Genomic DNA, 24,898 nt, shown 5'->3' with positions numbered 1-24,898 from the left:
ACGACACCTTCCCAACATCCTTACTAATATCTTACACTTCCTGATTTATTCTCTCCACACCATCCAGCCTTTTCTAGCTTTCATTTTCTTCATTCATCAGCTCCTCAAAGTATTCCCTCCACCTTCTCAACACACTCCTCACTTGTCAGCACATTACCATCTGCATTTACCAGCCTAACCTGCTGTACATCCTTTCCAGCTCTGTCCCTTTGTCTGGCCAATCGGTACGAGTCCTTTTCCCCTTCATTACTATCCAACGTCTTGTACAGCTCGCTATATGCCTTTTCCTTCGCTTTGCCACTTCCTTTTTCACCTTACGCCACATCTCCTTGTACTCCTGTCTACTTTCTTCATCTCTCTAACTATCCCCCAAAACCTTTTCACTAACATCTTTCACCTTATGCTTTCCTTGACCTCTTCCTTCCACCATCAAGTCTCCTTGTCTTCCTTCCACTGTCTAGATGTCACACCCAGTCAGTGGTGGTTCTACACTGAATTACTCCTTGGGCAAGACTCCTCCAAGTCCGTCCCCCCAAAAATGTGCATAAACAGCCATTTTATTATTTTATTATTATTATTAATATTTTAGAAGTGTCCCTGAAATTGCAATTGAAATTGAGATCAAAAGAACACAGGCTACAATATAGCTCTAAAACAAAAACATCCATGAATTGTAAATTTGAATAAACACAGATTAACTGATTCCAACCTGCTCAAAGTGATTTTGTGTAGGCTCTCAGTTGTCCAGGTGCCCACAACTGCAGAGGGAACGGCTAAAAAACAACAACTTGTCTGGAAAGCCCTCACAGTATGTGGGTACCCACGATGGTCCCTGGACAAAGTGCAGAAGTCACAGAGAACAAAGAGACCAGATAGACAGGAGACAGAGACAAGAAGAGGAATGTCTCTCCCTTATTTAGCAGGAGTAGGGGGAAAACTACAGAGAATCTTCAGACAGCACAAAATCCCAGTTTACTTTAAACCTGTTAACACCTTGTGACAGAAATTAGTTCACCCTAAGGACAGGATCCCTAGTTACAAACAGAGCAATGTAGTGTATTCTATCAGATGTCAGGAAAACTGTAACGAACACTACATAGGTAAGACCAAGCAACCTTTACACAAAAGGCTATACCAGCACCGCAGAGAGGGCGCCAGTGGACCTCAGTCTGCAGTTCATCTCCGCCTTAAAGACACTAACCACACATTTGAGGACAAGGAAGTTAAAATCTTAGCCAGAGAGAAGAAATGGTTTGAGAGAGGGGTCAAGGAGGCATTCTATGTGAAACAGTTGAAACCCAGCCTTAACCAGGGAGGGGGTCTGAGACACGCTTTGTCCCCTGTTTACAATGGGGTACTCAGGTCAAAGGAGTTTCAGTCTTTTGTTAATGGTAATGAGTCATTCACGTCATCAGGAGAGTCGTCTGTCCCATCATTAGGGTGCTAACTAGAGCACAATAGGTGCTAATTAGAGCTATTGTTTAGTCACTGCCTATAGCAGTCTGCCTCTTGGTAGGAGGGGTCTGGTTAGGTTTAAAACTCCAGCTTTTGTGGCTTCTGTTTATTCTTCTCTACAAGAGTCAAAACAGACATCAGACTACCAGAGCAAGAAATTTAGCTGAGGAAGCTTCTGCGATTTGAAGCGAAACGTTGTCGCGTCAAGCAACCCAGTCCAGTCGAAGATTCAAGCTTCTCTACTATGCTCAAAGTGATATTAATCGGTGAAATCACCTGGTGAAGTCAGTGGCTGCAAAGAAAACCTGCACCCTCTTAGCCCTTTCTGGAACATGTTGCCCACCCCTGATGTAGTGTTTGCCTTTTTTTTCCTCCAAAATTTTTGGTTTTTATCTGTATGTAACCACGCTCAACTGCACTTCTTGCAGCTGGGCTGGTTCAGTAAACCCGTCAACTCTGTGTAGTGTTGTTATGACTCCACCCATTCGCTCCCCTCGGGACAATCTCCAGCATGGAAGTCAGACTCTCTAACCAGAAGGCTAAAACCCAGGGCTCTGGCCTAGTTACCAGAAAGTCCTTGTGAGCTGTTGGGAGTGAGGTTTACTAACTACATCTGCACAGCGACACCTGCTGGCCTCCACATGTAGATCAAAAGAATATCTAAACAGAAATGTTACTAACATTCACATGGCAGTGAAATGAAATGTGATTCCTTTTCTCCATTAAATATACCAGTTAATTATGAAGATAAGCCTAATTTTATTATTATTATTATTGTAATTATATTATTATAATTATGTCAGTGTACATGACAACAAGAAGAGTTGCCAGCTGCTGGAAAATCATTGTAAAACCACATATTCTTGCAGGCACAAAAGGGTCAGATTCAGTCACTTCAGCTAGTAATGTAGACGCAGTATAAGTTCTAAGCCCTCTTTACAAATAAGCAGACTCTCCGTCCTACAAATTTTCTTTTTCCCACGAGTGGGCAGTTTGTCCTCTCCAGTGAGATTCAAATCCATTCTTACACCCTGTCTGTCTGCTTTCAAAGGCCTTTTATGTCATAAACTGGCTGCCTGCCTCCTTTGCTGGATGATCCACAGAGAAATGGGGCAGAGTTCTGGTTCTGCGTCCTAAGTGGACGGAGCCAAAGTGGAGCAGACTGAACGGGAGGAGAACGCCTGTCCACGGCGATACAAAACGATTTTGTGGTCACTCAGGTGAGGCGGTTTGATGGTTGTCTCCTGCGTTATGCCTGCCGCACATGGAGAGGATTCGGCTACGCGGGCATTACGCAGGAGACAACCGCCGAACCTGGGTGACCAGAAAATTGTTTTGTATCACCTATTTTATTAGTCATTTCACACAATTCAGAAAAACATGCAGGAATTATATGGTAAATGGTAAATGGACTGCATTTACAACGTATATAGCACTTTTCCATCTGCACCAGATGCTCAGGGCGCTTTATAATTATGCCTCACATTCACCCCGATGTCAGGGTGCTGCCATACAAGGTGGGTGCTCACACAGTAACAGGGGATTAAAGGCCTTGCCCAAGGGCCCTTAGTGATTTTCCAGTCAGGTGGGGATTTGAACCCATGATCTTCTGGACTCAAACCCAACGCCTTAACCACTAGACCATCACTTCCCCTATATGCCTGTATTTATAATATAAAGAATAAGATGTGCGTTATTTGGAAGAAAGTCGAGGTGTAACTGACTTTAGCCCACGAATCCCCACCCACCCACCCCCCACGCCCTTCCCAGAGGTGAACTGTCTACCCCGTGGGCTCCTCCCCTTTCTCACCCTGCTTTGTGCTGTCCTTCTCACCAAGCAAGTGCACCTGTGTAGCTGCAGGGGGCGCCAATTTGCCAATTCCACACAGTCACAAGAAATCCGTTTGGCGGTGCACCTGAGTTTGTTTTTTAAGTGTTCATGCCCACAGTGCACAAGCACTTTGTAGCCCTCCAGTCTAGTAGGGGCCTCCCGAGGGCGAATAAACTTTAAACTTCAGCCCAGGTGTCTTAGGGGATTTGCTCAAATTGACTCACTTGGCACTTGACTCACTCCCCTTGCAATCATGTCTGATCCTACGGTCACGTTAGCTACAAATGACGGCAACATGCAGTTGGCTTTGTCACAGAGTGTGCATGCTAACGTGTCCATAAGTTGTTGTTGTTCATTCAGCTGATCCCGGTTTTGTTCAGGGTCGCCACAGCGGATACAACCAGATCCGCATTGGCAATTGGAATTGGCAAGTTTTACGCCGGATGCCCTTCCTGACGCAACTCCAGTGTTACCTGGAGAAACACACACAGCCGCTGGTCTCCCATCCAAGTACTAACCAGATCCTGCTCTGCTTAGCTTCTGAGATCTGACGGGATCAGTCTGACACAGAGCAGACCGGCTGCGTCTAACATGTCCGTAAGATGTCTTCTAAATTACTTCAGAGGTCTTATCTGGTTACAAAAACAACACTTTTTTGCCAACTTTTACCAAATATATTAAAAACATCTTAGGTTTATACAGAGCATTTTCTGCATTCTTGGATTATGTCATTCAAGCGACTAACCAGCTGACGTCACGCGGTCTATTCAGTCTGATTGGCAGTCGCTGTGTCGCGTCGTTCAGTATTTGCATAAAATAGACTTCAGACCTGTTTTGGCCCCACCTAGCTGGCGGCAGAGCACACATTGTCTATTGCCAATGGAAAACGCCCGTTCTGATTGAAAATGAACGGCAAGCCGTGGCGTTGCTTCTGTCACTGTTGCTTGTAGCTAAAGTGATCATAGGGTCACTGTGTCGGAGCATCTTGGTTTTCAGATGTCTCAGTCGGTGTATTTTAGTGATGTTTGTTAGTCATTCAGGGTGTTGGTCTCTGCATCCATAGTTAGTACATCTGGTACCTGTAGTCCCTCTCTTTGGGTCTATCATGCAGTCACACTACAGAATGTCCATGTTCTTATTCTGTGTGTCCATGAATGTCTTGTTCTAGTACAGTAGACCATTTTCCATCAGGTTGTCCTGGATCCCCAACACCAGGCGTGGATCTTGCTAATCCAAGTGATGTTCAAGTCAGCATGGCTTTAATTTTAAATCTCACACTCATGTTTCAAGGGAGGCTAGAGTCACAAGTGGAGTCTTGATGAAGGCCCCTTAACTGGAGGCTCGTCCTGGCTGAGATTCAAACCCTGGCCTCCTGTGTCACTGAGCCATCTTTATACCCCATCACACTGGAGGCCGAATGAGCCTGAATGCTGTTCGAATGAAAAGTCAACATACATCCTGGAATAGTCGTGATGCATTCCAAAGCCTCCGACAGCATTCTGGGTGCATTCCAAACAGTCAAAAAAATGTCGCATTTGAGGTGAACTCTAACTGCATTCTAAATATTCTCATCAATAATTCTCATAAATCAACTGAAACATTCTGTTGATGGCACTCTGAGCTTGCGTGATGTGGGCATGGGAAGCTCTGGGGACGTGGTTGAACGCCATGCTTCAGGCTGCCTTGATGCTGACAGCTTTTGCGATGATGCGCTTCATCAGACAGAGCGACTGAAAGCGGTTCACTGGAACAAGCAGCATAAATGTCAGACTCATACCTAAAGTCTATGGGATCTTCAATGTAGGAGGGAATCCGACCCTGCCTGAACAGTGTCTTCATCTCTGCGAGCTCTGGATAGGCTGTCAGGATGCCAGGCTCAGCTCGCAGGATCTGTTCCAGTGCTGAAAAAATTTGTGAGCTGTCCTACTGGCCTGGATTGTCCTCGTATTCAAAAAATAAATCCTGTATCTTACAAAACACTGTAGTCATGTCTTGGAGGACCCGTGCCTCATCTTTGGACGAAGAATCATTATCTATGTCAACCCAGTCTGACTCGCTGTCTGAGAGCAGAGGATCGAGTGACAGGAGCAGCTCTGGCTGTCTCACCCAGGCTGGGAGGGACCGAGCAGCAAACAGACTGTCCAGATCTTCTCGTTCTGGGAAAAATTCATAAAACCCAATGTCCTGGAGGGAGAGAGACAGTGAGTGACTGAGAGTGAGAGGGAGAGAGGGGTGAGCGAGCATCCAAGCACATGCTGTATTTGCCATTTTTAGAAAGAGCTGCCATCCGTCCTTTTTGCATTTTTAAGGCAATCCTATTCATGACCTGAAACATGTAATCCAGGTCCTTCTGATTATGGGATCACTGACAAGCACAGGAGCCATAGTGTATTACTGGTGGCTGCACTGCTTATTACGAATGAGCACATTCGTGATCTGATGGCCGCAATAATCTGATCACTCTGTTTACATGCAGTGCAGTAATGCCTTAATGAGTGGTACCTGGTTAGTGGTTAACATGATGTCTGTTCATAGGTTGGATGTCATTTGAAATACAGACGACAGGAACTGAAAGTCTTGTAAAAACAGCCGAAGACAGTGCACGTCCCAACGGACGGCAGTCTGTGAGCATCTACATATTTGGTCCCATTTGCTCGGCTGTACTGAGTGTGTTGCAGATGTTCAAAACTCTCTTGGCGCCATTGAGATGGAACACACATCTGACAGCGGTCTATATGCAGATTTTGCATCATCTGATCTCATTGTAAATACTCTGATGGTATCAAAACAGCATCTGAAATGATTTGATGACAGTTGATTGAGCTCTGAGATCGATCGGTCACAGCAAAGCCTGCTGGGATGTTGTGGGATGTCCACCTCCACTGGACCCCAGCCAGAAAACATGTATGTGGCACACATTCATCATATACAGTGAATGTGAACAGTGCACAATCAAACCGAAAGCACAGTATGCCGCTGCGAATGTCCGTGGTCTCATGCACAGTAATGCGTCATAGCACACGTCAGGCATGGAGCTGAACGGATCTCACCACTGTAATATGCATATTATTAACTGATCACCATCTAAACTCTGTAGGAGGTGTGACATGGAACTGTATCCCAGGCCCTGACAACGTTATTAAACATGAAACTCACCTCCAGCACAGAACCAGGACAGCGCAGACCACACAGAAACCAAACCATAGCCTGTGGTAAAAGCCTCTCACCTGGCTGCTGTGTGCTGCAAATATCCACACTAAAATTAAATCCCATGTAATAATCCAACTGACATCACTGTGTACAGAGTTGTGTTGTGCTCCTGAAGTGGGCAAAAAAGAAAAAATAAATTAAAGTTTGCTGGAAAGACGCCGGCTGACGCATGGTGTGACTGCCTGGCCCACTGCAAGCAAACTTTCAGCAAAGGTGTGTGCACACGTGCGCACGCATGTCCCATGCGTGCATGTGTGCATGTGCCCCGCGTGCACGCTTAGTGGCTCAGGCAGCCCTTATGAACACACACATACACACACACACACACACACACACACACACACACACACACACACACACACACACACACACACACACACACACACACACACTCGTGTTTGCCATCCAGTCGTCTGGACATCAGGCAGTCTGCAGCACCTTTTATGCCCGTCTGACAGCAGTTTGTGTCATCTACCTGTTGTCTACATGTGCTTTGGATGCCATCGTGCAGGTGTGGACGAGGTGATCTGGATGCGTGCTGGCACTGCTGACCACGTCTGTTTTTCCTCCCGACTGCATCCGATGATGGTAATATTTGCTGTTTCGGCCTGGTTCCTGCACATTCTTGCTATGTGTGACGGGGCCTTTAACAACAAAACCCTGTGGGGTCGAGCAAGTGCTCAAACGTGAGCTGATCACCCTCTTGTCTGGTGAAACGGAGTAAGAAGACGCCATTGGACAAACTGCAAACGTCTGATAAATATCCAATTTAACACTAAGTCCAGGTGGGGAAAATAAAGACAGTCGTAAATTAGACTTAATACCACATTTTCCAGAGTATAAGTCGCAGAATCTTTACTAGTTTGGGAGGTTCTATGACTTATACTTTGAGACGACTGATATACAGAAAAATCACACATTTCTTATTAATAGTAATTATAATAACTATTTTTATCGGGCTTTCCCTGAAATTAAAGCACTGAATAACATAAACTCGTAAAAGAATAAATGCCAATAATAAAAAATACACTACAATAGTGCACAAAATCCCCAAATAACAATTTTATATATATATATAAAAAGGTGCAACTTAAATTCCAGTGTGATTTGCATGTGGGGTTTTTCCTCTTGTAAAAAGAGTATGACTCATACTCTGGAAAATACGGTATTTCACTTTATTTTCCTTTCTAGATTCTTTTGGTTTGTTTGTTTTGAGCTGAAAACAGGAACACACTCATTGTATTTTTTTTTTTGATAAGCACAGAAAACAGAATATAAAAAGAACAGAATAACAACATATTGACTAATTTATCATTTGCCAGACTGAACTGAATAAAAGACTGATCAGATCATGCTTTTTATTTATTTTTTTTAATTTAAAAAAAATGTTTAATGAACAAATCATTCATTACAACATTGATCACATTACAATTATTGTTTTTGAAGCACAATTTTTGAAAGAAGTTAATTATTTTGCAGATTATGTTATGTGTTGGACGCAGCCCGGAGAACCGACCAGCGTTTGAAGGACCCAGTATAAAATAAGCAGAGCACGGTACAAAGGATAACAGAGTTTAATAAACATAACAGTGATGTGATAAATATAACAAAAGAGTGCACGGTCTGGCGTGGTGGATTACGGTGCGATCCCAGCAGCACTAACGGTCCGGAGCCAGAACCAGTTCGGACCCAAGGACCCCGCCGACACCCCCCAGGTGGCCGCGACAAACCGAGTCTGTGAATGAAGAAATCATCATGTGAGTCCACACTCTACACACAGAGGGACCGCTCAAAGGTGTACATAAACAGCAAACACTTCCTGGCTTAATTACTAATCAGCTTCCCACCCTGCAGGCATGGAACACCCTGTTCACAAACTCACTGCAGTGGAAGCTGATTAAAACGACTAACATAACAGCTCAATATAATAAGGTGTGAGGGACACCACATTTACTGACTGTACAAATGTTAGTCACAAAACCTAACGTACCTCAGGAAGTGTGCTGACGAGCATGAGACCTCACCCTCTCCTCTCTCACAGACCATGCATCAAACCTGGACGTTCTCTGCATCCACTGATGATGAGATGGCTCTCGAGACGACGATCTCACCCGTCTGGTCACAAGGTCGAGTCTCTGGCAAATACACACTGTGTACTCCAGACTTAAATGCCACCATGTTCCAATCCGTGTAGATGCACCACAGCTGTGAGTCCTGACGAGCCGCACCTGATCAGCCTCAGGTGATCAGGGTGAGGTCCTGGTAACTCAGCCACACAGCCACTCAGTCCCAAATGCGCACCACCTGGAAGGAAAACCAAAAGACAGAAACAGAAGACAAACAAAAGCCAGCCAGGCACGCCAGCCACAACAGATTATTTCTCCCCTTCAACCAGAGTTACTGTAAAATTACCAACCCACTGAAGACCCAGGGATCAAACCTATGATCACTTTCCTGGACTTTGTTTGCTCTCAGCTGAAATATCAATAATACACTGATATAAAGGTCACTCACCCTCATGGTCTTAACGTGTTTTTATTGCTTTGACATCATTCATGTGGGAATTTCCCTCCATCGTCACGGACTCATTTTTCAAGACGTTTCCTCCAAACATTTTTTTTTTTAAATGTTTGACTCCCTGCACTTCCTGCACAAACAAAAACCACGACGCATTTGTCATTGTTCAAAATAAACACCTCAACATGTCAGTGTGTGACTCTGATTGGATGGCAGGTTTCCAAAGCACCCAGAGTGCAGCCAATGAGAATAAATCAGCTCTCTTCAGCTCTCTTCCTGGACAGACAAGATATTAAAAATGAAAGTCAAAGACGGAAATAAGGGCACATGGTGACAGAGTGACAGAGAGCAGCCGAGAGACACCTCAGGTAAAGAAAAGAAAAAGACATGTCAATATCTCAGCACATGTAGTTTCCTTACAAACAAATGTAATGTGTGTGTGTATATATATATATATATTTATATATATATATATATATAATATTGTGCAATTTCAAATTTTTATTTGATTTTAAAGACTAAAAAGATCATGTTAATAATATATGTGTATTTGCATGGCAGCATGAGCCAGTGGAAGCAGATTCAGCAGCTGGAGGGTAAACTCTTGGAACATGTGGACAATCTTTATGATGACAATTTCCCCATGGACATCCGTCAGGGTCTGGCCAGCTGGATCGAGTCTGAGGACTGGTGAGTTACAGAAGCACACAAGTGGACAGTGGATACATACATATACACTCAACAAAAATATAAACGCAACACTTTTGGTTTTGCTCCCATTTTGTATGAGATGAACTCAAAGATCTAAAACTTTTTCCACATACACAATATCACCATTTCCCTCAAATATTGTTCACAAACCAGTCGAAATCTGTGATAGTGAGCACTTCTCCTTTGCTGAGATAATCCATCCCACCTCACAGGTGTGCCATATCAAGATGCTGATTAGACACCATGATTAGTGCACAGGTGTGCCTTAGACTGCCCACAATAAAAGTCCACTCTGAAAGGTGCAGTTTTATCACACAGCACAATGCCACAGATGTCCAAGATTTGAGGGAGCGTGCAATTGGCATGCTGACAGCAGGAATGTCAACCAGAGCTGTTGCTCGTGTATTGAATGTTCATTTCTCTACCATAAGCCGTCTCCAAAGGCGTTTCAGAGAATTTGGCAGTACATCCAACCAGCCTCACAACCGCAGACCACGTGTAACCACACCAGCCCAGGACCTCCACATCCAGCATGTTCACCTCCAAGATCGTCTGAGACCAGCCACTCGGACAGCTGCTGAAACAATCGGTTTGCATAACCAAAGAATTTCTGCACAAACTGTCAGAAACCGTCTCTGGGAAGCTCATCTGCATGCTTGTCCTGCTCATCGGGGTCTCGACCTGACTCCAGTTCGTCGTCGTAACCGACTTGAGTGGGCAAATGCTCACATTCGCTGGCGTTTTTGGCACGTTGGAGAGGTGTTCTCTTCATGGATGAATCCCGGTTCACACTGTTCAGGGCAGATGGCAGACAGCGTGTGTGGCGTCGTGTGGGTGAGCGGTTTTCTGATGTTAATGTTGTGGATCGAGTGGCCCATGGTGGCGTTGGGGTTATGGTATGGGCAGGCGTCTGTTATGGACGAAGAACACAGGTGCATTTTATTGATGGCATTTTGAATGCACAGAGATACCGTGACGAGATCCTGAGGCCCATTGTTGTGCCAACATCCAAGAACATCACCTCATGTTGCAGCAGGATAATGCACGGCCCCATGTTGCAAGGATCTGTACACAATTCTTGGAAGCTGAAAATGTCCCAGTTCTTGCATGGCAGGCATACTCACCGGACATGTCACCCATTGAGCATGTTTGGGATGCTCTGGACCGGCGTATACGACAGCGTGTACCAGTTCCTGCCAATATCCAGCAACTTTGCACAGCCATTGAAGAGGAGTGGACCAACATTCCACAGGCCACAATTGACAACCTGATCAACTCTACGTGAAGGAGATGTGTTGCACTGCATGAGGCAAATGGTGGTCACACCAGATACTGACTGGTATCCCCCCCAATAAAACAAAACTGCAGCTTTCAGAGTGGCCTTTTATTGTGGACAGTCTAAGGCACACCTGTGCACTAATCATGGTGTCTAATCAGCATCTTGATATGGCACACCTGTGAGGTGGGATGGATTATCTCAGCAAAGGAGAAGTGCTCACTATCACAGATTTAGACTGGTTTGTGAACAATATTTAAGGGAAATGGTGATATTGTGTATGTGGAAAAAGTTTTAGATCTTTGAGTTCATCTCATACAAAATTGGAGCAAAACCAAAAGTGTTGCGTTTATATTTTTGTTGAGTGTATATATATATATATATATATATATATATATATATATATATATATATATATATATATATATATATATATATATATTTATATATATATATATATATATATAAAACATAAACACACACATATATATGTGTGTGTGTGTGTGTGTATAAATAAAAGGATGCATTGCTAGAGAGAGTTGAGTTGCCCATCCAGTTAAGCCAGTACGAGATGTAACTTTTCAGTTATCAGTCACAACTTTCAGATTTTTTTTTTTAACTTGTTGAATGTGACTTTTAAATGTATTGAACTGTGTCTGGTGTTTCGTCCTAATATTTCTGATATTTTCTTTGTTGTAGAAATATCAAACATGTTACATATTTGGTATTACAATGTGAACCGAAGTTCTTTTGTGGGGTTTAATATGAGAGGTGATATTATTAGTCATTTGAAAATTCTCATGGTTTGGTGATCATGGCAGCTTTGCAGAACCATCGTGACTCAGAGCCGGACATCGTACCGCTGTGCTTTCACTCAGAGAAGCATCATATATATATATTTACTTATTTATTTTTTTTGACAAATAACAGTCAAGCACTCATCTCCAATAACCCATGATATTAGCCCTGTCAGTCGGATTTTAAAATATGAACATGCACATATAAAAGAAAAAAACAATAGTCCCGAGAGATGCTGATCCTTTGTTTGACCAAATATAAGAAAAGTGACATTAGGTCGGTCATTTTTATGCATACCTGGAATTGTTTGCCTTTTCTGGGGGTCCTGAGGAGGAGGGGGGCGCAAAGATACAATCAGAAAGTCCAACTTACCACAACCAGATAGACACCAGGAGAATGTCTGTACAAAATTTCAGAAAGGTTGATTGAATAGTTTTTGAGAAACTCGGTGTTCCTCTCACTGTGAACGCTGGTTGTGTAGCTACAACGTTTCTGTCACTGCATGTTCTGTCAGTCTTGAGCTGTCTTTTTTGTTTTGTCTTGTTATATTGGTCAGATGTTCAGTCTGGTCTGCTTGAGATTTCTTCTAATCTTGAGGGTGTGTTTTTTTTCCCTCACCAATGACTTTGCTTATGAGTTAAGGTGCAGATTTGAGATCTGAGATTCCACAATGTGAAGCAGAAGAGATTTGACCATCACTCCTGAAAAGAATGCATAATTCAACCGCCTGCCCCCCCCCAGGATGACCCAGGACAGTTATTATGGAGGGGTGTGTCTGTACACCTCCCACCACACACTGACAGCTCCCAGTCAGTATTTGTTTGATGAAAATATGCTTCAATTATTTTCAACCGCCTATTTCAATCATAATATTTTTCGTCCTCTGCAAAATGCAAATTATAGCAGATCAGATTCAGATTCTTTATTGTCATTGTAACAGGTACAACGAAAGGTAAGGTGCAGACTTTCAGTACAAATACAAACCTGAGTAAACCACACGCAGACTTTAAAGGTCTGGAGAAGAAAATAAAATAAACATAAAATTTAACCAAATGAAAGAGGTGTGTTCAAAGCAAATAAAACAAGAAAGTAAGTAGTAGAAGTACATAGTAGCAAAAAAGAGAGTGTATATAAAAAAGAACAGTATGTACAAAACTGTGGATATTTCAGTTGCAGTGGATATTGCACAGAAACAAATATTTCACTCATTTCAAGTGTGTCATATGACCTGGATGTTTGGTTCCAGTGGCGTTCAAAGCTCTCAGAGCAGTTGGGTAGAAACTGTTTTTCAGTCTATTTGTTCTTGTTTTAATGGCCCTGTACCGTCAAACAGAGTGTCCAAGGTGGGATGAGTCCTTTAGGATGGTGTTGGCTCTCCTGAGACAATAAGATCCATGAAGGTCCCCCAGTGTGGGTAGAGGGCACCCAGTGACCTTCTCTGGTGCTCTTTGCTGTTTGCCCCCGTGCAGCTGGTAAAACACGTCCAGAGGCAGAATGTGAGGATGCTCTCCATGGTAGAGCAGGAAAAAGACACCAGACATCTCTGGTTGATGTTGATTTAATTTACTTTGTGTTGTTATGAATTGTGTGAAGCGCCTTGGGGTGATTTTGCCGTGAGTTGGCGCTATATAAATTAATAAATTGAAATTGAATTGAAATTGAAAATTAAATTGATGTTATTTTTCCTGAGGATTCTCAGAAAGTGGAGTCTTTGCTGTGCCTTCTTTACCAAGTGTGTGGTGTTCCTGTCCCAGGTCAGTTTCTCCTCTATGTGGACTCCCAGGAAACACCTTTCCACACAGGTCCCACCAATTATAACAAGCTGGATGTCTGTTTTGTTTCTCCTGAAGTCTGTGATTAGCTCCTTGGTTTTGAAAGTGTTCAGGAGCAGGTTATTTTCTCTACATCCCACCGTCAGCTGGTCCACCTCCTCCCAGTAGACGGACTCATCTCCTCCAGTGATACAGCTTTTGCCCAACTAGCAAGCTACATATCATATGTGGCCACACATCACGCTGGTAGTGTAAATCCATGTGAAAAGCTGTCAAATGTTTATTTGATGCGTGCAAACAGACAACAACAACAAAAAAAGATGTTTAAACCTGTTTTTAAAAAATTCAACTTGGAATGTCATTCTTGGTACCGAAAGTTAGTATTACAACACCATCACAAGTTACATACTTACTTATAATACCTATGTTTCCAGGGGACCAAAACAAAGCAATTTAAAAAAAATATGAACAATCTACCTTCAAATAAAATGTCTATGAACTGAATGCTAAGCACCATGATTCAATTTAATAATTACTTGGTGTGTATTATTTTAGCTATAGTGAAACGCATGTAAAGATGCTGCATTTATTTTATTTACTGATTATTTTTGGCCATTTGTGTGAACAAATTTGTTTCCAACTTTGACCTTTTTATCACATGGGTTTTGAAACAGGTGGGGGACTTCCAGAAAAACAAGTCAACAAGTTTTGATTAACTTATGTTACCTGCTGCAGTATTTATTGTTCTTCATGCTCATTTTATTTAAATGACAACATCAAATGGTAGCAATCATCTTCTTTTTTATGGCAGTTTACTGGAAACCCTGTATAAATGTGACACTTTTCCTGTTCTCAGGGAAACGGCGGCCAATGAGGAGTCGGTGGCGAAGGTTCTCTTCAGCAGCCTGCTGACCCAGTTGGACAGAATGTGCTCGCAGGAGTCTAACTTCCTCCAGAGACACAACATGAAAATCATCAAACAGCAGCTGCAGGTGAGTCTCTCTCTCTCTCTCTCTCTCTCTCTCCCTCTCTCCCTCTGTCTCCCATCACCACTGTGTGCTGGAGTTAACATCAGTGTGGTAATGAGGCACTTTAAGACAGGGGACATACAAGGGGCATTCAAAAAGTATCCAACCTTTGGTTGCAAAAAATACAGTTACTCACCTGCAGGTCTGAAATCCTGATCTCCTACCAAGTAGTCTCCTTGGGACTGCACACACTTTTCCTAGCTGTTCTGCCATTACTGGAAGCCTTTCTGGAAGTCCGCTATTGGAATGGTGTCTGGCTGGGCTTTTGTGTGCTGCATGATGACTTCTCCTGACTCATATCGAGTTCCTTGTAGTGTTGTTTTGATCAAAGAGAAGAATTCCCCTTCTTTATTTGTTTCCTTCAGATACCTTTTGAATGCACACACACCCACACACACACACACACACACACACACACACACACACACACACACACACACACACACACACACACACACACACACACACACACACACACATTTTTGTCAAATTTCTGTATGGTTTAAAACATGGTATGACATTAGACAGTTCCACTGTGTCTTGTATTTCAGGCTTTTTGATGACAAGTCCTGCAAAGTTACAATGTCAACCTAAAGTAACTAATATGAGGAACACAGATCAGAAAATAATTTCCAGAGTGAAAATGTACGAAACTGTACTTTAAAGCGAGCTGACTTACAAAAGACTGGTTTTCTACTACAATAGTCTCCTAACTGTTGAAAAGTCAAAATAGCCATTTCCTTGAGTTCAGCTCTGCTGTTGTCACAAATCGCACGTGTTGTCTTGAACTCTGTCCTCTGATTTTATTTATTATAACTGCTAACAAGGTTTTGATGAAAAACATGTAGGCTCAGTCGCTCCATCCAGTCTAGACAGGAGGAGTCACATGTTATTGTCCCAGTGGCTCATCGGTTCCCGTCTTACTGAAAAAGACGTCACTGTCACTGTCTCTGGTGCGTTCCTGCACACCAGAGTTGCTGATGAATTATTCCATGTTTGCCATTTCATGCAGAACATGAACATTTGGTGAGGATGTAGCTTCTTTTTGTCTTGTAGAAATGTCAGTTATTTAATGTAATTATTCCGGACACCTGTATGTGTCTAACTGGCACATGCCACGTCACACCGTGCTCAGGTGGTCTTTACGCTGAACCTGTCATCAGCTCCACTGTCATTAAGACGACATCAGAACTACAAATGACATTCATTTGTAAATACTGAACGGTTGTCTGCATGTTAATCCACTTGTTCAGCTCTTAAAGAGATGTTTGCTTTTCAACTGAGGATAAATTCAACTTTACGCTCATAATATTGCTGTTTTTAAAACAAAAAGGAGAAGTAATTTGTGGCCTTTGCTGAGTGGGTTTGGGAGGTGAAAAGGAAGTAAAATTTAAAGATTGTGCTTTCAGTTTGAAAGCATGTTCTCTTTCTTTTATTATTATTATTTTAAACACTGTGCTGAGTCAAACTGAACTGAATGACCTAAATTTCAGATTTATAATTGAACCTCTTTTTGACAAACCTGAGGTGAACGTAAATCTGATCTGGTACAAGCTGCATAGTACTTTCTTGAAAATACTAAACACATCTTGTCTTTTGCATTGTGGTTTGCTCGAAGTGAACGCTGAGTGCAAGTGAACTCTCCAGTGTGCAGGCTTTGAGCTGAGAGGCGAGCAGGATGTGTGTGTGTGTGTGTGTGTGTGTGTGTGTGTGTGTGTGTGTGTGTGTGTGTGTGTGTGTGTGTGTGTGTGTGTGTGTGTGTGTGTCAGCACAGCCCATACACCTTTGCAAAAACAAACCACAAAACATAAGCTGCTGTTTCCTGTGTATGTCGGTTTTTCTGACAGGAAGCACTTACTCTGCATCCAAAAAGTATTCACAGCACTTCACTTTTTCCACATTTTATTGTGTTACAGCCGTATTTCACAATGGACGAAATTCACTTATTTTTCTCAAAATTCTACACACAACACCCCATAATGACAATGTGAAAAAGATTTTTGAGATTGAGCTCAGGTGCCTCCTGTTTCCACTGATCATCCCTGAGATGTTTTTGCAGCTTAACTGGAGTCCACCTGGGATACATTCAGTTGACTGGACATGGTAGAGAAGCTTGAATCTTCGACTGGACTGGGTTGCTTGATGTGAGGACGTTTCGCTTCAAATCACAGAAGCTTCCTCAGCTGAAATTCTTGCTCTGGTAGTCTGACTTCTGTCTTGACTCTTGTAGAGAAGAATAAACCAGAAGCCTACAAAAGCTGGAGTTTTTAACCTAACCAGACCCCTCCTACCGAGAGGCCGACTGCTATAGGCTAGTGACTAAACAATAGCTTTAATTAGCACCTATTGTGCACTCGCCTAATGATGGGATGGAAGCCTCCCCTGAAGGCTCCCTTGACGACTCTCCTGATGACGTGAATGACTCATTACCATGAACAAAAGACTGAAACTGCTTTGACCTGAGTACCCCATTGTAAACAGGGGATAAAGCGTGTCTGAGACCCGCCCCCCAGTTAAGGCTGGGTTTCAACTGTTTTACAAAGAATGCTTCCTTGACCCCTCTCTCAAACCATTTCTTCTCTCTGGCTAAGATTTTAACTTCCTTGTCCTCAAATGTGTGGTTAGTGTCTTTCAGGTGGAGATGAACTGCAGACTGAGGTCCACTGGCGACCTCTCTGCGGTGCTGGTATAGCCTCTTGTTTAAAGGTTGCTTAGTCTCACCTATGTAGTGTTCATTACAGTTTTCCTGACGTCTGATATAATACACTACATTGCTCTGTTCGTAACTAGGGATCCTGTCCTTAGGGTGAACTAATTTCTGTCTCAAGGTGTTAACCGGTTTAAAGTAAAGTGGGATTTTGTGCTGTCTGAAGATCGTCTGTAGTTTTTCCCCTACTCCTGCTAAATAAGGGAGAGACACTCCTCTTCTTCTTGTCTCCGTCTCCTGTCTATCTGGTCTCTTTGTTTTCTGGGACTTCTGCACTTTGTCCAGGGACCATCGTGGGTACCCACATACTGTGAGGGCTTTCCGTACAAGTTGTTGTTCTTTAGCCCTTCCCTCTGCAGTTGTGGGCACCTGTAGGGCTCTGTGTTGAAGAGTCCTGATCACCCCGAGCTTGTGTTCAAGGGGGTGGTTTGAGCCAAAGAGCAGATATTGGTCAGTGTGAGTGGGTTTTCTGTAAACCTCTGTCTGGAGCTGTCTGTTCTCTCTAATCGTAACATCACAATCCAAGAAGGCTAAATGGTTGTTTCTGGCATCCTCATGTGTGAACTTGATATTGGAATCCACCGAATTGATGTGTTCTGTAAAGTCCTCGACCTCCTGTTGCTTGATTTTAACCCATGTGTCATCGACATATCTGAACCAGTGACTGGGAGAGATGCCCGTGAACAACGTCAAGGCTGTCTTCTCCACTCGCTCCATGTACAGATTGGCCACAATGGGGGATACCGGAGACCCCATCGCACAACCATGGATCTGCCTGTAGTAATTCCCCCTAAACAGGAAATACGTGGTGTTAAGACAGATCTCCAAGAGTTGGTAGATGTGGTCTGGTGTGAGTTTGGTCCTTTCAAGTAGAGACACATCCTCCAGCAGTCTCTGCCTCACAGCTGAGATGGCCTCAGCAGTGGGGATGCAGGTGAACAACAAAGTCACATCAAATGACACCATAGTTTCATCTGCCTCCAGCTGCAGGTCCTTGATCTTGTTCACAAAATCTTGTGTGTTCTCCACATGGTGGTCTGAGTTACCCACTAGAGGAGCCAAAATCCACTTGAGGTGCTTGGCCAAATTGTATGTGATGGAATCTGTGCTACATACAATCGGCCTGAGTGGCACGTCCTGTTTGTGGATTTTGGGCAGTCCATAGATGCATGGAGTGGTGTCCCCTGTAGTATGTCTGCCTGTCGATGAGTCCCTCTTTCTCCAGGTTTTGGAGGTAGCTAATGATTTTCTTCTTATAGCCACTCGTGGGGTCTCTCTTCAGACGTTCGTATGTACTGGAGTCACTGAGCAAGTTGTTGATCTTGGCCTCGTAGTCCGATGTGTTCAGGACCACTGTGCATCTGCCTTTATCCGCTGGCAGGATAAGGATGCTTTGGTCCTTCTGCAGTGCTGCCAAAGCTTTCTGTTCTGAAGGACCAAAGCATGAGACCATCTCAGCTGTGAGGCAGAGACTGCTGGAGGATGTGTCTCTACCTGAAAGGACCAAACTCACACCAGACCACATCTGCCAACTCTTGGAGATCTGTCTTAACACCACGTATTTCCTGTTTAGGGGGAATTACTACAGGCAGATCCATGGTTGTGCGATGGGGTCTCCGGTAACCCCCATTGTGGCCAATCTGTACATGGAGCGAGTGGAGAAGACAGCCTTGACATCGTCAAGGGAGCCATCAGGAGAGGCTTCCATCCCGTCATTAGGAGAGTGCACAATAGGTGCTAATTAGAGCTATTGTTTAGTCACTAGCCTATAGCAGTCGGCCTCTCGGTGGGAGGGGTCTGGTTAGGTTAAAAAACTCCAGCTTTTGTTGGCTTCTGGTTTATTCTTCTCTACAAGAGTCAAGACAGAAGTCAATCCAATCCAATCCACTTTATTTATATAGCACATTTAAACAACAGAACAGTTTCCAAAGTGCTGCACATAAAAATGATTATACAACTATACAAAACAATAAACCCACTCAGATACTAATAAATAAATAAACATAAAAACAAGAAAACAATAAATAAATAAAACACTAGGCCAAAGACAACAGAGGACCATACAACTCATGCAGAGCTAAAAGCCAGAGAATAAAAGTGGGTCTTCAGACGAGACTTAAAACATTCCATTGTGGGGGCTGTTCGAACGTGGAGAGGCAGAGCGTTCCAGAGTCTGGGCCCAGCCACAGAGAAGGCCCTGTCCCCTCTGGTCTTAAGTCTCGTCCTAGGCACCACGAGCTGGAGCTGGCCCTCAGACCTCAGAGCACGCGCTGGGGAGTAAATTTGGAGGAGGTCTACAATATATTGTGGGGCCAGTCCATTTAAAACTTTAAAAACAAATAATAAAATTTTAAAATCAATTCTAAAATTAACAGGGAGCCAGTGCAAAGACGCAAGAATAGGTGTAATATGTTCATGTTTTTTGCTCCCAGTTAAGAGGCGTGCAGCAGCGTTCTGGACTAACTGCAATCTGTGAAGTGTATTTTGATTAATTCCATAAAAAAGTGAATTGCAGTAGTCCAGGCGTGAAGAAATAAAAGCATGCATGACGCGCTCCAAGTCAGAAAAGGATAAAATTGATTTAATTTTGGTTAAAAGACGAAGCTGATAAAAGCTGGATTTAACAACCGCCTTGACCTGCCTGTCCAGTTTAAGATCAGAGTCCATAATGACGCCAAGGTTGGTGGCTGTGGGCTTCATGTGTTGACTGAGAGGGCCCAGGTCTAATCGAACTGTGGAACCAACACTGGGCCCAAACACCATCTCCTCGGTTTTGTTCTCATTTAAGCTAAGAAAATTTTGAGCCAACCAAGCCCTGACGTCTTCCAGGCACACAAGCAAGGGTGTCAGGGGGCTGCTAGAGTTCTTCTTAATAGGCAAATAAATTTGAGTATCATCTGCATAAAGATGATAAGATATGCCATGTTTTCTAAACACCTGACCTAACGGGAGAAGGTATAGGGTGAAGAGAATAGGCCCAAGAATAGAACCCTGGGGGACTCCACAGTTCAGAGGAACAGAAGACGAGGTGGACTCCCCCAGCCTGACAGTAAATGAACAGCCTGTAAGGTAAGAATGGAACCAGTCCAAGGCTGTCCCCCTGACACCCACACAGTTCTCAAGAAGAGATAAAAGAGTTTCATGGTCGACTGTGTCGAAGGCAGCAGTCAAGTCTAAAAGCACCAGAATGGCGGAATCACCAGAATCAGTGATTAAAAACAGGTCATTAAAAACCTTTAAAAGTGCAGACTCCGTGCCGTGAAATAATTTATAACCTGACTGAAAACTGTCTAAAATGTTGTTCGTTTCTAAAAACTCTTGTAGTTGTACAAGAACAGCTTTTTCCAAAATCTTTGAAATAAAAGGAAGCTTAGATATGGGCCTATAATTAGAGATAACAGAGTTATCAAGACTCGCTTTCTTTAAAAGAGGCTCAACTACAACCTGCTTACAAAATGCAGGAACCTTTCCTGACATAAGGCTGCTGTTGACCAAAACAACAACATCAGGGCCGATAGTTCCCAAGACCTCTTTAAAGAGTCGTGGGGGATACAGTCTGAGGGACAAAATGAAGGTTTGAGATTTTTAACAATATTTGATAAATCTGAAAATAACACAGGTTCAAACCGGTCTAACACAGCAGAACAGGCGTGAGCCATGATTGAACTGGCCGAAGTGACAGTCATCCCAGCCCTAATACTGGCGACCTTATCACAAAAGAAATTTAAAAAGCGATTACAAACAACTTGAGTTGCTTCCAAAGTGGTGGATTGGCCAGGGTTTAACAAAGATCCAATAGTTTTAAAAAGCACACGAGGTTTGTCCCAGTTATCAGAAATTAGATTGGAAAAGTATTTTGCCTTTTCAGACCTGACCATATTTTGGAATTTTCTCCAACTTTTTTTTAAGAATTTGATAGGAGACGGTCAGTCCATCTTTCTTCCATTTGCGCTCGGCCCTCCTACACTCACGTCTGGCCTGTCGCACAGTTTCATTCAACCAGGGCTCCTGCCTGGGTTTAGGGCACATAGCTTTGAGTGGAGCAATAGTGTTCATAATGGTATTGCATGCCAAAAGAAAAGTAGATGCAATTTGTTCTGTATTTTGGCATGTGACAGCTACATTGTTTTTTGAGGCCACAAAAAGGGAGGAGAAATGATCTCCCGCTCCTGGCCTCAGCTGCCGCCGATAGCATGCAGAAACACTGGGTTTATTACTGCTGTCCAAAATAAAATTAAATAACACCGGACGGTGATCAGAGAACACTGCATCCAAAAGCTGAACATTACTGACATCAAAACCATTAGTTAAAAGCAAGTCCAACCTATGACCAAATATGTGCGTTGCTTCAGTAACATGTTGCATAAAATTAAAGGTATCAATCAATTCTAAAAACTCAGTAGCCAAAGGCTTGGACGGAGCCTTTGGCTCTGGTCAGACTACCAGAGCAAGAATTTTAGCTGAGGAAGCTTCTGTGATTTGAAGCGAAACGTCCTCACATCAAGCAACCCAGTCCAGTCGAAGATTCAAGCTTCTCTACTATGGAAACCACCTGGACAACTGAGAGCCTACACAGAAACATTGACTGGACATGATTTGGAAAGACACACACCTGTCTACATATAAGGTCCCACAGTTGACAGTCAGAGCACAAACCAAGCATGAAGTTAAAGCAATTGTCTGTAGACCTCCAAGACAGGATTATCTCGAGGCACAAATCTGGGGAAGGACACAGAATAAACAAACATTTCTCAAGATTGCATCCGGTGAGTCAAAACGTCACACATTGTGGAGATCCACGTCCGACTTTTCCTGGGTCAGGCTTAAAATGTCTCAGTCGCCCCTCTTATATGAACATGCAATAACCTCCAAATTCTGCAACACAGTCAAACTGGTGCAGTGTTCAGCTACGTTTTTTGCAATTTACAGCTCTGGTTTCACGTCAAGTCTTTCCAGGAAAACACCCACGATGCACATTCAGTGACAGTGGCTACATTTTTAACAGCTTCAAAGTTTTAGTGACAACTTTGCAGCACTGGCAGAAGTGCAGTGTATAGTGTCGTTAAAGAGCTTTCCAACAATAATTTATTATTAATTCCCCCCCATGCCAGTGCCGGATGGCTTCGGTGTCACTGTGCTGAATGTGATCCTGTAGGTGTTGTTGCATTTTTCATCATCATTCCAGCAATGATGCAGATGTACATTCATTTATTCAAATCTGGAGCTAAAACAGAATTCTCCCCCTTTTACCACAGAAAAACATTTCTGTACTTTTCCAAGTTAATCTGTGTGGGGTTTGAATGGGTTGAGGAGCAACATAGCAGTTTTTTTTTAATCTATTATTTTTTAAATCATAACAAAATGTCTGTCAGTGAAGTTAGAACAGCTCAGGAAGTGGGCGTGTCCCAAAGAGAAATTACAGATTAGCACTTTGTATTTTTTGCAGAACTCTTTATTTTTGGATTCTATGTGACAAAATTAATCTGGTAAATTATTGGTATTCATTTTAATAGTTTTAAAACTAGAGGGCTAATCAGTCAAACTCAAACCACCACCAAGGCACAAGACGTTTGTCAGATCTATCAGCTTGGGGAGGTGATGGTCCGGTGGTGGGCTTGAGAACCAGAGGATCATTGGTTCAAACCCCTATAAGGCTGGAAAATCACTAAGGGTCCTTTGACAAAGTCCTTGACCCCCCCTGGTGTGTAGTGAGCACCTTGCAAAGCAGCACCCTGACATCTGTGTGTGAATGTGAAGCATCATTGTAAAGCACTTAGAGCTTCTGATTCAGATGGAAAAGTGCTTTATAAATGCAGTTCTTTTAACCACAACACGTATTCCAACACATTTTTTTCAAAGTCTATCCTTAGTTTAGAAATTAATAAAAATGCCTGACCCTCAAATGTTGAGGGTCAAGAGCTGCATCAAAATGTAATTGTTTCATCCTTGAGTGTTTCCCAATCCTGGTCCTCGGGTTGATTAACTGAACACAACTGACTCAGATGATCTGATCTGATTAGTTCAGGGACAAATGGAAAATGTGCAGGACTTTTGTTTCTGAGGACCAGGACTGGGAAACACTGACCCATTTTGTCACAATCTGTCATGTTTCGTCGTCAGGTGACAGATTTCATTACAATGAAAGAAAGTTCCTTCCACAGCACCTGTTGCTTTGATTCTTTCTTCATTATTCTCCTTTTGCCACCTCAGTTTTGTTGTGAATGAGGTTCATGTCCCAAAAATGATCTCCAGCACACAAATGGCTGCAGGCTACAACGGCCCGTGGGAAGAACTGGTTTCCATCCAAGTACCTTTGAGTACAAATGCTTCATAACACATGTGAGTGGAAAGCTTTTCTCTTCCAGTACATCAGATTCAAGTCTAACCTCATTCCTTTGGTAATAAAATCTGTTAAAAGGGTTCCCATAAGTCACATCGGATTTCAGAGAAACACTGTGATGACACACTGAAGCATTTCCTCCTCATTAAGGGCTTGTTGTCTTGTTTGGCAACGCAAACACACACTCGGAACGCAAACTGACTCACTCGCTCCAAAGTAAACATACATTTGGATTATTGATGGGAATTTTTTTAGTAGCATAAATAATGTATACAGTTTTATTGTCTTGTTCTTATTATTTTGTAACTGCTGCTCAGGTGTATTTGTAACCTGGAGTATTTTTTTCTGTGTGTGTGTGTGTGTGTGTGTGTTTGTGTGTGTGTGTGTTGCTCAGGTGAAATACAAGACCAACCCTGTCCTCATGGCCACAGTTATCGCCACCTGCCTGAGGGAAGAGCGGCGGATCCTCTCCAGCGCCTGCATGCAGGAACAGGTCTGTATGGTGGTGCGTCAGTGGAACAGCCCCTTTGTTTCTCCTGCAGCTGCTTCTAGTAAATCACAGATGCTGCCAGGAAGGTGTTGCAACAATGCCAACCGCTATGTGTTATTATCCCCCTGAACAGCGTGTGTCGTACTCTTCCAGAACCATTGCTGTAAAATGAAATAAGCGAGGCAGCAGTGATATAATACAATGTGCATGTTTGGCTGTAAAGGCCAAATACCTACAGAGAAATAAATATCACAAACTGCAAACAGATAAAGAAAATACAAGGTAATGAACATTTTTCAAATTGCACACAAGAGCAATAACATTTTTCAGTCTCTGTTCTACCACAGCTGTTTGTGTCATCCAGGTCTTCACATGCTCGTAAACACAAGTGCATTCTTTGTTTTTCAGTTGGTTACAGCTGATTTGGCCACACCTAATGTTTTGGCAGTGCTTCTAATAAAAGGTCAGGTCAGGTCGAGAAGACTCTGCCACACAGGCGGAACACCTGCGATCCTTATTTTCCAAAATGTAACCATCTATCTGCTCCAGGACAGGGTGCATACCCTTAACATCATGTAGTCCTCAGCAATACGTGTGCTGGAATATGCTCAGGAAAACGAGGCTCATGACAGTAATGTTGCAGGCAGCTGATCTTACCCGACTGAGTGCAGGTTTGCACCCCGCAGACTTATTGCAATCTTTTCATTTCCACTAAGTCCTTTCTTCTAGTCTGCTTTGGAGCAGCATCTGCACGTGCCTAAAG

At 43.1% G+C, this 24,898-nt stretch overlaps 1 protein-coding gene across 9 annotated transcripts in view; it reads left to right on the top strand.

The window, feature by feature from the left end:
* Window positions 1-9,293: 9,293 nt before the first annotated feature.
* The window catches only part of LOC117525032 (signal transducer and activator of transcription 4-like), a 46,407-nt gene continuing 30,802 nt past the window's right edge, over window positions 9,294-24,898 (top strand). For 8 of the 9 annotated variants that reach the window (XR_004564940.1, XM_034186862.1, XM_034186860.1 and 5 more), the window contains exons 1-4: window positions 9,294-9,381; window positions 9,575-9,703; window positions 14,427-14,562; window positions 24,040-24,138. Coding sequence is in view for 8 of the 9 variants with exons in the window: in XM_034186862.1 (XP_034042753.1) it covers window positions 9,576-9,703; window positions 14,427-14,562; window positions 24,040-24,138 (363 nt within the window). In the remaining variant the exon portion in view is untranslated. Of the gene's footprint in view, window positions 9,382-9,570; window positions 9,704-14,426; window positions 14,563-24,039; window positions 24,139-24,898 lie in introns of all 9 variants that reach the window. The other variant, XM_034186856.1, reaches the window with a different exon arrangement.

This window comes from Thalassophryne amazonica, chromosome 14 (assembly GCF_902500255.1).
Source record: "Thalassophryne amazonica chromosome 14, fThaAma1.1, whole genome shotgun sequence".
Taxonomy (NCBI): domain Eukaryota; kingdom Metazoa; phylum Chordata; class Actinopteri; order Batrachoidiformes; family Batrachoididae; genus Thalassophryne; species Thalassophryne amazonica.
This window is presented reverse-complemented; position numbering and strand designations above follow the sequence as displayed.